A 16,854-nucleotide genomic window follows, 5' to 3' on the forward strand; every position below is an offset into this window, starting at 1 on the left:
TTGAAATTTGATGTTTAACGCCACTATCAGCACAATTGGCTATTTGGTGGCGGTCAGTGTAAAATGGTAAGGGAAATTTAGGTGCCATGAGAGAACCTTCCAATTTTCGGGAGGAAACTGGAAATCATAGTCAATTTAGATTTGAGTTGTAGCCCCTGTCACGTGCGAGGCTCGAACTTTAGTTGTTGACCGGCTAGTGGCACAGTAGTTGAACAACTATGACCACTCGACCATCTAGCCCACACATGCAAACACTAAATATATATCCTATCAAGAAAAATGTGACAGGGTAAAAATTAGTGTTAGAATATTATTAAAGCAAAAAATAATCGGTGATAAAAACCGACTTAGACTGATAAAAAATAGTAAGTTGTCTAAAAACACGTTTTTAACGTGCTAATATTTTATTTATAATTGTTTTCAGAAGATGAGCAGCTTGATATTAATCTTAAATGTTTCAATACAAATTTTGGCAAAGATAAGTGTTAAAGTCAATAAATTTTTTAAATATCAATAAACAAAGAACATATGATGATGTATAATCCCGTTAGTTTGTAATACTTTGTTAACGTTTTCTCAGAATGAAGCTGTAGATACAAAGGAATCAAATAAAAAAAAAACCTCGATATCACAAACAATTCAAAGTTATAAACTTAGATCTTTCCGTCTAATAGAAAAGTCACAATGTATAAATATTTCAAAATCACAAAAAATAAAATTTCATAGTTTTTACTATCAATTTACAAGATGAGTGTTCCATATTACCAACGATCATTTATTGTTGATTTTTAATCTCATTTTACTATATATTTCAGTCAAGCTGTTGGGTGTACCGGTTGCAGATGTATGCATGAACAGGCTTTAGCTTCAGCAGTGGTTATTAAACAGCACATTCCACCTTCTTTAGCAGATCAAATGGACGATTTGGAAATTGACTTATTTTATTTTAATGGTTGTTGCAAATGCGTCAACTACGGTTAAGGGAACTTTTATGTTATGCCATTTTTTTTGGTTTAGTTCAAAGTCATTAAAATTTTTCTTTAAAAAATGTGGAAATACTCAATGAAGAAGCACTATTTATAAATTTTCAAACCAACATTTCATTGATATGAAGTCACGGAGTTGATGTTTTTCTAATGGAGATAATACTCATTCTTAATAAATTTTAGCGGTAAATATCATTTTATAACTTTGTGTGTGCTTCTCAAATTTTCATTGAAAATCCTTCATGGTAAAAAAAATATCACAATGCTTAAAACAATCATTTATAAAGTCACAAGGATGCAGTCTTGTATACCTTCATTTAAACTATAAATTCTCTATATTTCATATATAAAGTATTTATGTAAATCTTAGTTTACAAATAAAACTTAAAATCTCCTTTATTCACACATATATATATAGCATAGATAGTTTGCACTGCATGTACAATATCAACACATATACCTTTGGTCATAAATTTATATTTTTTTTTTGCATATACTCAGTATATTTTATATTTAAATGAATTCGTTTTCTTACAACATTTTTTAAATGCGATAATTATCAGCATAGTCTCGATATACTTTTCAAATTGAATATAAATAAGACATAATTTCAAATACACGCTCAAAAAGCTGTTTCTCAGAATTTTTGTGATTTTTGAAGCGCAAATTTAACTCAGGAAAACAAATTTAATAGTAAATCATATATTACAGAGATATCAAGTTCTATTGAAACCCTAGCACCGAAATTTTATTCTTTTATCATATTTTGTTAAAATTTAAACCAATATTTTAATAAACAAAATGTTATCAAACCTTTTTTTTATGACCAAACGATGTATTGCTTATATGTACACATCCACAATATATAGATATATTCATATTTACACGCATTATATTAAAACACACACGCATTGTATTGAAACACAACTGCGGCATGTGCCTTGTAATGCACACAAGTTTTTTTTGAAGTATTATTCGTAATTAATGCAGAGTTATAGTTAACTCTTTGCGAATTAGTTTTGTTGCATTTGATATTTAAGAACTATGTTTGCAACATTTTTAACCATTATAGTTGCCATTACCACAAAGTTCTCTTTCATTCTCTCAAAGAAAAGTTATAGAGAATAGAAATAAAAATACAATTTGTGATCAGTGCAGATCAAATATAAATGAGTACCAGCTGATGACAGGCATCATGCTAAAGTGAAAGTAAGCATAAAAAAGTCGATGCCAGCTGGTCATTTTATCAGATATCAGTGCAGACATCTGTAAACTATGAATAAGTGTGTTGTCAATGTGTTGTCAATGTTTGTGTTATCTTTTATGTATTTTCGTTATGTATTTTCATCTGACACTTTATCTTCTTATAATCACGTTCTGTTGCAAATGTATGCTTTTTTGTGTATAAACGAGGTATTGCAACATTTCCAATAAAATTAACGGTACCAATTTTCCTGCACCAGATGCGCATTTCGACAATACATGTCTCTTCAGTGATGCTCGTGGCCAAAATATTTGAAATCTAACGCTTATATAAAAGATGAGGAGCTATTCCAAATAATGCAGCTCATAACATAATGATTATGCAATTCTTTTATTTTGCAAGTAATAGGATTTTCCCTAGTGTCACTTTTACACAATTCCACACAATTTTGGTATGGGGGTCACTAAGTCAACCTTACATTAGTGACAAGTGTCGCAAAAAACAACACCACCAGTAATAAGATGAGGAAAAAAAAGTTTTGGAACGTGAAAATTTTGATATTCTTGTAAAACATATACTATAACCTGTCATCAAATTTTGTATATCATTCATATGTTTTTGTTTAATATAAATCGTTTTGAATATATCTAAACATTCATTTCTTAAATTCATAAAGTTGAAATTCATATGCATGCAACTGAACATTTGTACTGTATTGTTTATTTTGTCAAAAAAGTCAATTTAGAGTGAATAATCTTGACATGAAATTAAAGATAATAAATACTTTTAAAATAAATATCATTTTAATAGACATTGAAAGTTGTCTGCTTACTTAATTAATATCAACACCTGCCGATTATTCATCAGAGCTCGATATCTGTGTTATTAAACTTTTTTCTCTGATCATAATTTTTTTCATTGTTGAGTGCCAATATGTTGAAAGATAGACAAATCTATCAAGAAAGTTGTAGACTATGGTTAACATCAAGCAATGTTTGCATGACCTACAAATAAGCGAAAATCTCCAAGACCTAGTTGTAATAAAAGAGAGAAGGTATCAATTTACTTTTCAGGAATGATGTAACTTCAGCATAAGACTCTTCATTGATGTTTAACCAAAGTAAAACAAACGTCCATAGTGGAGAAACAAATATTTAGTTTCTAATAGCCGTCTAAATAAGACTCAGATAGAATATATTTATCAATTAAGTAAGATTTACGTAAATGAAGACGAAAACGAATGCCAAATGTAATAAAAATATACGTTGAGAAAAAAAAAAAAAAACACCACCAGATGTTTGTTTTGAACAAAAATCCATCTGCGTTTAATCAGAAAATCTATTTATATTTTGACTGACATAACAATTTGTAATTATAATAACAGAAATTGGCATTCTCATATTAAACGAGGATGCAGCTGTCCCACCGTTTTATTTAAGAATTCGTGTTTCGCAGACGCCAAATTGGGAATACTGTTTAATATTTAAAAAATATGCACTACATCCCAACGTGTTTTTCGAGTTTTAACACTATTCAATTTTTTGCTGATGACTTCACTCGATTTATTTAACATGAGATTATCATCTACATTGTTTGAATTGAAAAAAAGATATATGCAGTAAAATGGGCTACAAACAAGGTGTTCGTCTCTTTAATATTTCACAGACATCAGCAACTGTACAATCAAAGTAGTCAAATTAAATTGACCGTGTGTCTAGATATATTATACAGCCGTGTATCGCGTTGTTTAGGACATTGGAATATTGACAAAGTTTTCGTAAAGTTTTATTTGCGACATCAGTACAGAATACAGGTTCGCGGAATTTAACGTTGTCCTTTTCAAACAAAACAAAATGTTTTAACTCGAATATTTCGTTTTGTTTTTGATTTAACTTGATTTTTTATTGCGTTTAAACGTCGTTTTTTAGCCCCGACTTTATGCTATTTCATGGCGGACAGTTTCCATTGGTAGAGGAAGCCGGAGTGCCCGAAAAAACCCAACGACCTTCAATAGGAACATTGACTATCCTAGTAATTCAGGTTGGAGCCTAGTGCATCCGCACGAACAGAGTTCGATCTAACAACCTCAGTGTTGACTGTCTAGCGAATTAGAGTACTGTAGTAACTATTTAGACTACTCGGCCACCGAGGTCCCTATTTCATATGAAAGAGTTGCAGTATATAAATACTTTTTTTCTATTTGTATTCGGCTTAAAATGCAAACAATATGTCCAAAGTATATGATAAAAATATAATTACAATCTTTTCATTTTCCATATCTTGAAAGCTATCATCCCTCTACCCATACGATCTGGGGTCTCGGGATTATTCCTCGACCGATATACCAAAAAGAATAGGAAGTAGAAAATATGAGTGTACTGATCTGATATATACTTACATGAAACCTTTATGAAATATTGTGTTTTAATCTAAAATATTCAAATATGATGATACATCTTAATGAAACTAACACAAATTAAAAAAAATATGTGTACTATATTTGTTGAAAGTTTTAGCAACAACTGCTATTATAATTTTAAAAATAAAAGTTAAGAACAGGAAACATGACGACTCTTCTGATATTTAAGATAAGGTCGTAGACTACGAAAACATGAAGCTACAATGTACTGAGTTGAGACGCAGATGTGAACATGCATGCGCTTAACGGATTATTTGGGATACGTAAACGCCACATATGGGCAATATGATATGATACTGATGAGAAACTGGAAGTTGACAATAAGACAGAAACAATAAGCACATTTTTCCTAGATTTTAGATAAATTTTATATACCATTATCTAATGCTATACTAGTATTTAAAAATGATATTGTAATTCTGTGATGTGAGCGAGAATACGCATTATGTACCTCTTAGATTAATGTAAACAAATTGATAAAATCCAATTGTATTTATTTTGCACTGGAACCGTTTTGAAACGTCTTTAACTCTTTACTTATATTTACTCTCTAACTGCGGTCTTTATAAAGTCTGTGAATATTTAATTTTGTCCTTGGAAACCAATTTTTGTTCAACGAATATCATATTTTTAATAGGCTTTGCATACAGAGATCGGCAAAACCACGAATTCAAATATCGACGAATATGCAAGTTTTCACAAACCATGAAAATTGATACACACGAATAACATACTACACTCAAAATTTGCAAATGTCATTGAAAATCTAGACCGACTGTTATCCACTTTTTCAAAATCCAAGTCGAAGGAAGACACTTGATCTACCTTAAACCCGATTTTAAAGCAAGCTTAACCTCTAGTTGAAGATTTAACACAACAGCGCTGTTCATACAATGTTAAAAGGATGCAAAAGGCAAAAGTTCCCACTCTTGGAATGTAAAACAGATTACAAAATAATAATCAGCGCTCATAGAAAGTTGCTTGAACCGCATGGCAAAACTACCGATATGTTAATAAAATCAACGGTACCAATTTTCTTGCACCAGATGCGCATTTCGACAATACATAATACATGTCTCTTCAATGATGCTCGTGGCCAAAATATTTAAAATCCAAAGTTTATATAAAAGATGAAGAGCTATAATCCAAAACGTTCACAAAGTATAGCCAAATCCGTGAAAGGAATCAGAGCTTTGCATGATGGAGATACATTCCTTAATTTATAATAATTTCTATCATTTTGTAACAGTAAATTTTATTAACACAAAAAATCCGTATTTTCATCCCAGTACCGAAGTACTGGCTACTAGGCTGGTGATACCCTCAAGTTACCGTGAAGGCAATACAAATACTCAGCATGTTGTCATCATGTGACCCAGACGACAAGAGGCGAAAACCAATGCTCATGTAAGCTAGCGGACGAAAAATTTCCATATTTCAACATACGTTACACGATGAATATAAAAAGTGAAACATCTCCTTTTCTCCACGGTATTTGATGATTTGTATTACACAATGACCATTTATTTTCCTGCATAGTTTTATGAACTGAGTTTGTGTCTTTTAGTATTTTTTCGATGTGTCCTTGCTTTATTCAAACAAAAAATTTACTCAGCAATATAATCATATGATGAAATCATAATCTTTCAGTCAGTTTAATTGAAGTCTGGAGCTGGCATGTCAGTTAACTGCTAGTAGTCTGTTGTTATTTATGTATTATTGTCATTTTGTTTATTTTCGTTGGTTACATCTTCTGCCATCAGACTCGGACTTCTCTTGAACTGAATTTTAATGTGCGTATTGTTATGCATTTACTTTTCTACATTGGCTAGAGGTATAGGGGGAGGGTTGAGATCTCACAAACATGTTTAACCCCGCCGCATTTTTGCGCCTGTCCCAAGTCAGGAGCCTCTGGCCTTTGTTAGTCTTGTATTATTTTAATTTTAGTTTCTTGTGTACAATTTGGAAATTAGTATGGCGTTCATTATCACTGAACTAGTATATATTTGTTAAGGGGCCAGCTGAAGGACGCCTCCGGGTGCGGGAATTTTTCGCTACATTGAAGACATGATGGTGACCTTCTGTTGTTGTGTTTTTTTTTCTATGGTCGGGTTGTTGTCTTTTTGACATTCCCCATTTCCATTCTCAATTTTATTATGTTTTAAACATGTTAAAGGTAGACTATTAGATTTCTAAGAAACGCATTTTGAACATCTCATAGCAGTGAATACATGTGGTCATACAACGTTTTTATCTAATACATAAAAAAATGCAATTATCTTCTTCTATTCATTAAAGCTTTGTTAGCATCAGTTGTATGAACGTCTATAATTACGCTCTTTTTGAAAGTCAAGGATTTTCTTGTAAATCTCTTCAGAATGTTAACATTACAGTTTTGTGAATATCAATAAGGTGTAAATAGCCAAGGATGTTTGACAAGTAATTTATACATAACAAAAACTAAATTTGCGTTTAAAATGACCTTACAATTGACGTCAGCACAAGCACGTGCTCCTTTCACCGAAGTTTGTTTTTAAATGGAAGATGATCAATTTTATTCTTGCAGAGATTTATGAACTGCGTGTTTTTCTTGTTTTATTTATTCTCATGATGTAGTCTTTTTCAATTTAACTTATAATATTCGATTGAGTCTACCTTTTTTATACAAAAATATTTAACTGTAATGTCCGTATAATATAAAGAAATGTTGCTAACAAGTAAACTATTGAACCAAGATTTCCAAATAGTGAAGTGGAACTCAACCCTTTGTAAATGTTACGGACGCCATCACGACTTGGTTGATCGTTACGGAATATCTGTTTTACAGATGATATCGGATATGTTCTGTATGTCGTAACTGCAATCCTGTTCCCTTTTCACGAATATGTCCTACCGAATTAGACGATTAACCGGGTTTGTTATAATATAAGCAACACGACGGGTGTCACATGTGATCATCCCTTGTTTTTGGTAGGGTTTGTGGTGCTAATAGGTGTTTAGTTTTTTTATGTGGTATCTTGTGTAGTACTATTTGTCTGTTTGTCTTTTTTCTTTCATAACCATGACGTTGTCAGTTTGTTTTCGATCTATGAGATTGAATGTCCCTCTGATATCGTTCACTACCCTTTATTAAGTTTTAAGAAATACACTTATTAAACAGCATTAATGCACGTGGTCATACAATGTTTCTATATGATATAAACACATGATATAATTTTATCTTATCTGATTGATTATCAATAGCCAAGGATGTTTAAAAAATATCTATATATTGAAAAAAAAAAAAATTGTGATAAAAATGACTAAGCATGCAGTTATCCAACGTTTCTATCAGATATAAACAAATGTTATAATCTTATCTTATTGCCTATTTGAGATTTTAAACAACAGTTGCTATGAACGTCTAGAATCATACTCTTTTTAAAAGTCAAGGATTTTCAAGAATATAATCCAAAAATATTACCATTACAGATGTATAAATATCAAAGATGTGTGAATAGCCCAGGATGATTAAAAGAAATACTGAATAAAAAAAAAATGATATTTGTGTTAAAAATGAAAAGGTCCTTACAAGTGTCGTGAACACAAACATATGTTCTGTTCACCGAAGTTGTATTTCCTTGCGCAAATAGACTGGTGCCACATGTCGAGACACATTGGCTATATCTACCAGAGAAACTAAGATCAGCGCGGTTCTTGTGAGATCATTTTTGATAAATATTAAGTTTTCTAAGTTGTATTTGTAGACTTATGTTTGGCGTTGGTTAGATTTTGTTTTATTGCGTTGCAATTTTGGATTCGACGTATGAGTTTGTATATCATTTATGTGACGTATAAAATTTTCTGACGTCAGACACTCAATAAATGTGTTCGTAGATAGTAGATGTTTTTGTGTTCTGTTAAATTGTTCCTTTTAAAATTGTTAAACGATGATGACTGATGTACCCATATTTTGACTATTATATTTATTGTGTCTGTTTATTTAACGCATCAATGTAAAAATATCGGAAATTGATGAGACTGTCATTAAAGTGAGAGGGTTAGCGCTATAGAACCAGGTTTAATCCATCATTTTCTACATTTGAAAATGCCTGTACCAAGTCAGGAATATGACAGTTTTTGTCCATTCATTTTTGATGCGTTTTGTTATTTGATTTTGCCATGTGATTATGGACTTTCCCAATTGATCTTCCTTTAAGTTCAGTATTTTTGTGATTTTACTTTTTCCTCATCTCGTACAAGGGCTAATGTATCGTTATCATTGAAGTTTGCATAAGCACTAAATAATCCCTTAATGTACACTGTTTTCCCATTACATCCATTATGCAGTAGAAATATTTAACCCTTCGGTTTTTCTGTATTGCTCTTTTCTGTTATAAGTATTTTGGAATACACATGCAGATTTTCTATTTGGATATCATATGTTTTATCAAACTAAATGTTTCGTCCCTCTAAATGACAAAATTCATACCGTAAACCTATAGGTATTACATACTAGGTGGCATAATTTTGATCTTTTAACTTATGTTTACATGAGGTAATTTAAATCCAACTGGTAGTTTTAAAAACCATGAGATCACAGCAAACGCTGCAAAGGTATCTCTTCTACGCTTTTTCAGTGGATAAAATATCATATGAACGTACAAACTAAGTTATTCAAAGCGATGTTTATCTCAACATATTTCATTAATATTTTTTCGATGCACCATCTCTGCATGAAACTATGCAGTTATTGTCATTTTTGTAAAACATTATAAATTTCAGAAATACTGTAAATTTATAGTTTTTGACAGAGGAAAACTTTAGAATAGACTTTGAAACAAACATTCTTATAAGTCAACATATCACGTTATTGTGCAACTTTTCAATTTATAAACCCCATGGGGTTCCACATAAACCTATAAGGGGTTCATATAGGAATATCACACATACGCTACAAGCAATTTTCGTTCTTATTAAATAAAGACAACAGTAGTATACCGCTGTTCAAAACTAATAAATCCATGGACAAAAAACAAAATCGAGGTATTAAAAAAAGACATTGATATAAAAAGACGCTTTTTTACCTGAACAAAATTGTACTTTAACGTCATTTCCTTTCTGTCAGCCGTGGGTTGACTATCTATTCAAAAAACCTACCATAAACTAAAATAAGCATATGTCGTCCTATTAAGTTTTAATTATACTGTTTAGTCTGTTTTTTGTGATTTATACTTGATGAGGCTATGGACTTACATACCTGTCATTCCGGTTTTTTTTTCGGTTATAGTTTTTGTATTCATTTCCATCAATTTTTGTGAATATACTTTGTCTATTTGCCTTGTTTGTGTTTCTTTGTTACATATGATGTGGCTCTGTACTTATGTATCCCATGATTGTGCTATCAGCCATATTAAATTTTGAATTTCTGGTCTTTCATTCTTGCTAATGTGCGTCGTCTAAATGCCTTTTTGTGCTTCCCTGTTGCATATTTGTTTGTTTTGATAATTTTTAACCTACATAGAATAATGCCTGTAGCTTATCCCGAATATAACAGTTGTTGTCAATTCGTTTGATTTGTTTGTGGTTTTGATTTTGCCATATGATTAGAAACCTTCAGTTTTTGAAATTTACACGGAGTTGAGTATTTTTGTGATTTTACTTTTCACTTTGCTTCTTTTATCATTTCAGTCAAGCTGTAGGTTGTACTGGATGTCGCTGTATGCACGAGCAAGCACTAGCATCCGCAGTCGTTATCAAAAAGCCAATACCACCATCTTTAGCAGATGAAATTGATGACCTGGAAATTGAACTGTTCTATTTCAGTGGTTGTTGTAAATGTGTTAATAATGGATGATCATTTTTTGTGTTTTACAATTAAAAGCAAGATTTTTAAAAAGGAAAAATGCGATAAATTTATTTGGACAGGCATAACAATTTGTTAGCCTGCAAATTTTGGTTAGTTTTTTCAAACTCATTTGATCACATTGGCAGAGAAAATAAAAAAAACTCTTTGTAATTGGCCGGTGCCAATTTATTCATTCATAACATTATATTTAATGATGATAAAACCTCATCATAGTTTATTTTATGTTAATGAACAATTGAGGTTCAAAGTCCTTCTTACTTTTGTCTAACATTTAGAGGTTTCTCCGTCACATGATTTGAAGATGAACGCTCATGTTATTTTGAAACAACTTAAGCAACCAACTATTGCCTTCATAGATAATATTTGCGTCTTAATAAGTTTAGATTAGTGCATTTCTACAAATTTTATATGGAAACATTAGCAATGAAAATCAAATACTACCATGGCAGTCCCAGCTTGCAGCGTGTACATTTTAGTTTTAGTTTGAGCATCATTATATTTATTGTTTTGATGGAAATATCAAATTGGAAAGAGAAAGCTACAGTCGTCTTTTTTCAAATCTAATGTTGAACTATTCATAATGTATATGATTTATTGACCATGTTCTTTGATTCCTATTATTTTTTTTTTAAATAAACTTACATAAAATAAATAGAATCATATTCAAAACAGTGTGGTTGTGGCCATTGATTGATGACCTAAATTATCCCATTGACTGGGACAGATTATGTGAACGTTTGTCTGTAACGACAACTGCTCACTATGTACTTGTCAAAGACACTTAAACTGAGGGGTCACTAAAGGTTTTCAACACCTAAATGAAGTAATTCGAAAAACGAATCAGGAATTGTACGATGTTTTGATTTATATCGATAATATAAATCAAAACATAAAGGTTATTCCTGATTAATTTTTCCAAGTATTTTATTATTAAGGACGTTAATACCTTTGGTGACCCACAGTTTAAATTCTATAATAAGTAAGTAGTGAACAGTGGTAGTTACAGACAAACGTTCACATAATCTGTCCTAGTCATTGGGATAATTTAGGTCGTCAATCAATGGCCACAATCACACTGTTTTGAATATGATTCTAATATTATAATAAATGTGACAAAATGAAAAAATCCCATATTCAGGTGTTCGGTTATATATATGTGGTTATATATGAATTGATTTTTAATTTTGATTAAAAGGATTCTTCTAAATTTAATTATGAAAATTACAAAAATGTATCTCAAACATTCACATGTTATAAATGACTGCTTACTACACCAAATAAATAAAAGATACATACAAGTTGTTTGGTTTGATGTCAATTTATCAATCAATCAATCGAGATAGAGATGAAGGTTTAGTGTGATACATTATGGCAGACAGCAACGAATGCAATTGGCCGTTTCAGAATCTAAAGCATCATGGGTAATTTCATTGTCCGTACCCCAAAGTGAAAATAACGTTACGTCATTGGTTGAATTTCCATTGTTTATAACGTTTTAAACCAATCAAAACGCTTTGGTGTACGCTTTTGAAAATATTACCCAGGATGCATTAGATTCTGAAACGGCGAATTATTGATCATTCATTGTTGATTGATTTTATTGAAGCATTCGTATTGTTATAAGTTTATGCACTGAATTGAGACATGCTTAAATGGTTGATAAATATAGTTTTTTTTAATGTATCAGTGAATTATAGTAAAGTAAAATAACAAAAATACAAAAATTCAAAATGGAGAGTCCCTTTATAATTTACAAAATCAAAGCTCAACCACATCAAACGAATGGAAAAAAAACTGTCATATTCCTGACTTGGTACGGATTTTTCCTTGAGTATAATAGTAGATTAAACATGGTTTTAAAGCTAGCTGAACATGAAGTAAAATACCAAGTTTCACTATGTTAAAATGATGACAAAGGCGATAATCCCGACTAATGTTATGAAAAACATACTAAAAGGGATAATGATCAGTGCTATCGGCCGCATGAACAAAACTAACGATTTGGCAAAGTTACAGCGAAGGCAAAGCAATAAATCAGCGTATTGTAATGTTACCAAAACGATTAAAGGCAATTATTTATGTTCTTGTTAAGCTGCCCGGACAAAAAAGAGCGAGCATCAACGCACTTAAAAAATTTACTAGTGACATGTTCGAGGAAAAAAACCTTTCTGAATGAAGAATGCCTCAAAACATGTATAGGGCATTTAGAAAATAACTTCGATTCATCAAAAACATGTTGATGTGTTAACTTTTAACATTACTTGATCAGAAAGTGGGGTATATTTTACTTTATTATAAATACAATTTATGATTTCATTGGTTTGCAGAAAAATCTGTTTTCTTTCAAATATTTTGCCTTAGTACTCGTGTTGAATGTTATTATGAAGAGTATACTTTGTATACTAGTATTGTGTTGTGCATATTTAATAAATTTCAAGGTAAGTTATTACTCGATGTATATCACTTGACTGGGCGGAGGCCAACCGATTCGCTCACAATAAACCAGTCTATCTATAGATAGGTGTTTTAGGATAAACTCATTAATGAAGTGCCCAGTCATTGTTTTTTTAAATTCCTTTGATGACACTGATAGGTGATTAGAAATCAGTAATAATTTTAATGGCTATCATCCTTATCACACACATCTTCAAATAGACTGTTATTATGCAAATTAAAACGTAAGCTCCGCCCGGTCAGTTGAAATGACATTGGTAATACACGATGAATTTTATTAGTAAAATACCTAGTTTTCTCCGCGGTATTTGATAGAGTTTGTGTTGCACGATTATCATACTTTTCCTGCATAATTCGATGAACTGCAATCTTGTCTTTTAGTATTTAAGATTTGTGAACATCATGATCAGTTGCAATGAACGTCCATAATTGTGATCTTTTTGGAATTCAAGGATTTTCTCGTATATTAACCTGGAATATTGACATTAAGGATGTGTAAATAGCCAATGATGTTTTAAAACTGTCTATAAATCATTTTTTTTATCATAGTTAAAAAAAAAAAAAGAATTTTTACTCCCAATCAGATAACTTTAAACTGATGTAATTCATCCTTCTTTATATTTTATAAATGAGGTACCAGAAGAAAGAAGAAAGGTTAATCTTTCAAATTGTGATAATTTCATTATGGCATAATTATTACATAATTAATTATTATGTAATTAGTTGCTCTATTGTGATGTCCACGCTTGAATGAATTTAACGTCTTTGTTCTTCATAGCATCACAAAGTATTTTATAGATTCTTGTACAACTCAGCTTTACCTCCAAAACCGTGTCTTAGATTTCCAAAAACATCAATAGAACAAATTTATACCCAATTGAATTCAGTGGCCTCTTATGAATTGATCTTGAAAGATTTATGAGAGAATGAAATACTATAGGAAAAATCTGAGACATGGTTTTGGAGGTCAAACAGTGTTGTGCAAGAATCTAGAAAATATTTTGGGATGCTATGAATAACAAAGAAGCTAAATTCATTCAAGTATGGACATCACAATATGACAGTTTTAAGATGTCTGATTTAGGATGAAAAATCTTTGTATTGTGCTACCTTAAGTGTTGTGTATTATATTTTTAAAAAATGCCCTTTAAAGATCTTACGGATGTTCGCTACTACATTTGAAAATAACAAGCTTTTCAAAAGACAGTTATTATTTGATAGTATATAAATAAGACTAAAATTGCAGAAAAGATGAAGGATCTATGTTACGAGATATAAGCCATTTAAAATTTGGCGGGAAATAATTTTCTCTAGATTATTGTATGTATTTAACATGAATACCTTTTTTTCTATCAAAAACAACAAAAAATATCAGGGGTTTTATGATATTTTCAAAGATAGTATTTTAAACTATACATGCTATATCTAATTTAATTGGAGTAAGAAATGTAGAGTTTACGGAGCAAAGATTTTAATGGCATTACATGGATAAAAAAAGATGAGTCCGAATATCTGGCAAACATCTGTGCAAATATCCTTGTTTTGTATGTTGTCATACAACGTTTCACCTGATATAAATAAACTGTGTAAATCTGAGGGGGAGGACAAGGGGTACACTTCTCCTTTCTCCCACCCCTCTTCTCCTTTCTCCTACCCCTCTTCTCCTTTCTCCTACCCCTCTTCTCCTTTTTTTTTTAATTTACAGGAAAAAAGAGATATTTTAATTTTTCATATTTTATTATTTTCTCCATCTTTTTCTCCTTTCTCCCAGCCTTCCTCTCCTTTCTCCTACCCCCTTTCTCCTTTCTCCCACCCCTTTCTCCTTTCTCCTACCCCCTTTCTCCCTGTCTCACTTACCCCTGTCCTCCCCCTTAAATCTTATCTTATGATTGAAGGTTTATCAACAGCAGTAGCTATGATAATGCTCTTCAACTTTGTACTTGTTTGGCTTTATAAATATTTTGATATGAGCGTCACTGATGAGTCTTATGTAGACGAAACGCGCGTCTGGCGTACAAAATTATAATCCTGGTACCTTTGATAACTATGAATGTCCATAATAACGTACTTTTTGAAATTCAAGGATTTGCTCGTATACAAACATTAATGATGTATAAATATCAAAGATATGGTAGCTAAGGAAGGATGTTATAAACGTATCTAGATATAAAACAAATGTTTTAAATATGACCTAACAATTGTCGTCAGATCAATCCCATCTCTACTCAAAAGTTGTATTTACTTGAGCAAATAGGCTAGTGCAACATGTTGAGACGTATTGGCTTCCCTTCCAAAGAGACTGAGAATAACACGGTTTTTGTTGGATTATTTGGCCGAGCTGATCTTCTAACTAATAAAGTCAGTATAAAAAAATGCAATTATTCTGTTCATCGACAACTAGGTAAACATGTATACTTTGTTGTTTTTGTGAATATGAAATAAACTGAATAGTCCGTAAAACTACTTTTAATTTACGATTACAAAACGTTAAGACAGTTGTTCGGTTGTATGAATGTCGCTTGCATTTTATTGATAAATGGCCACGGATTGACGTGAACAAGCGACGTTGCTGCTTTGATACATCATTTTTATTACATGACGTCAATGTCTTATATTTTCTAGTATGTTATTAATATAGGTAAATATTAAGCAGTATAATCAAAGGAAACATGTTTTGTATAGTTTATTCTTATTGTGTACTGTTACAACGCTGTCTGAGGACAGGGGAGGTTTTGGATCCCGCTTACATTTATAACCCCGCCACATTTTGCATGTATATGCATGTCCAAAGTTAAAAGCCCGTACATCAGTGATTGTCGTTTGTTAATGTGTAACATATTTGTTTTTCGTTCATTTTTTGTACAGACATTAGGTTTTTTAGCTAGTTTTCTTGAATTGTTTTTCATTTTTCATTTCGGAGCCTTTAAAAGCTGACTATGCGGTATAGGCTTTGCTCATTGTTGAAGGCCGTACTTTGACCTATAGTTGTTAATTTCTGTATCATTTGGCAATCATGCCACATCTTCTTTTTTAAATGTACGAATTGTCGATAAAACAGCATCCCTTCATTAAAACTATACAATTGTTGTAATTTGTTGTAAAACTTTAAAATTTTAGCTATATACCTTTTGTAAAATCTTACATGTTTATGGTATTGGAAAGACATAAACTTCAAATTAATCAAAATATCACGTATTTGTGTAACTTTTCATATAAGGTTCTCAATAAAACTTTTCATTTTGAAACTTCTGAGGGCTACCTATAAGAACACCGCACTAACGCTAAAGACAAACAAATTATTCTCAGTCTTAGAAATAGACACATACAAGGTGTTTTCAACCCTTTACCTGAACAACATTGTTTTATAATGCAATTTTTGTTGTGTCAGCCGTGAATTGACTAACTATCAATGCTACCTACCATACACCAAAATCAGCATGTGTAGACAAATATATCACTTTCCTTTTTTTTTTATCATTTCAGTCAAGCTAGTGGTTGTACCGGATGTCGTTGTATGCATGAGCAAGCACTACAATCCGCTGTCGTTATTAAGCAGCCAATTCCACCATCTTTAGCGGACGAAATTGATGACCTTGAAATCGAACTTTTCTATTTTGATGGTTGTTGTAAATGTGAAAATAGAGGATGATAAATGTTTGTGTTTTAGATTCGAAAGAAAGATGTTTTAAATTGAAAATGTGATAAAACTGACTTTACAGGCACATTTATTCTTAAAAGAAGACATAGTCTGTAGATGTTGGATAGTTTCCTTACACTCGTCTGATTACGTATTACAAAAAAACCAGAATGGATGATGCTCTATGTTATAAGCCTGTACCATTTTGTTTGTTCGTGTGAATGTCTGTAGTGATGGTACAACCTTATCATAGTTTAATTCGGTCTTCATGATATTGAGTTCAAAATTTTTAATTCGAGTCCTTTT

At 31.4% G+C, this 16,854-nt stretch overlaps 1 protein-coding gene across 4 annotated transcripts in view; it reads left to right on the forward strand.

The window, feature by feature from the left end:
* The window catches only part of LOC139502572 (uncharacterized), a 42,602-nt gene extending 26,025 nt beyond the window's left edge, over positions 1–16,577 (forward strand). For 2 of the 4 annotated variants that reach the window (XM_071292076.1, XM_071292078.1), the window contains exon 6: positions 10,280–10,698. In XM_071292076.1, the coding sequence (XP_071148177.1) occupies positions 10,280–10,445 (166 nt within the window). In that variant the 3' untranslated portion in view covers positions 10,446–10,698. Of the gene's footprint in view, positions 1–815; positions 3,476–10,279; positions 10,699–16,394 lie in introns of those variants that run through there. The other 2 variants (XM_071292079.1, XM_071292077.1) reach the window with 2 other exon arrangements.
* The last annotated feature ends 277 nt before the right edge of the window (positions 16,578–16,854 follow it).

The sequence above is a fragment of the Mytilus edulis genome, chromosome 14 (assembly GCF_963676685.1).
Source record: "Mytilus edulis chromosome 14, xbMytEdul2.2, whole genome shotgun sequence".
NCBI lineage: Eukaryota > Metazoa > Mollusca > Bivalvia > Mytilida > Mytilidae > Mytilus > Mytilus edulis.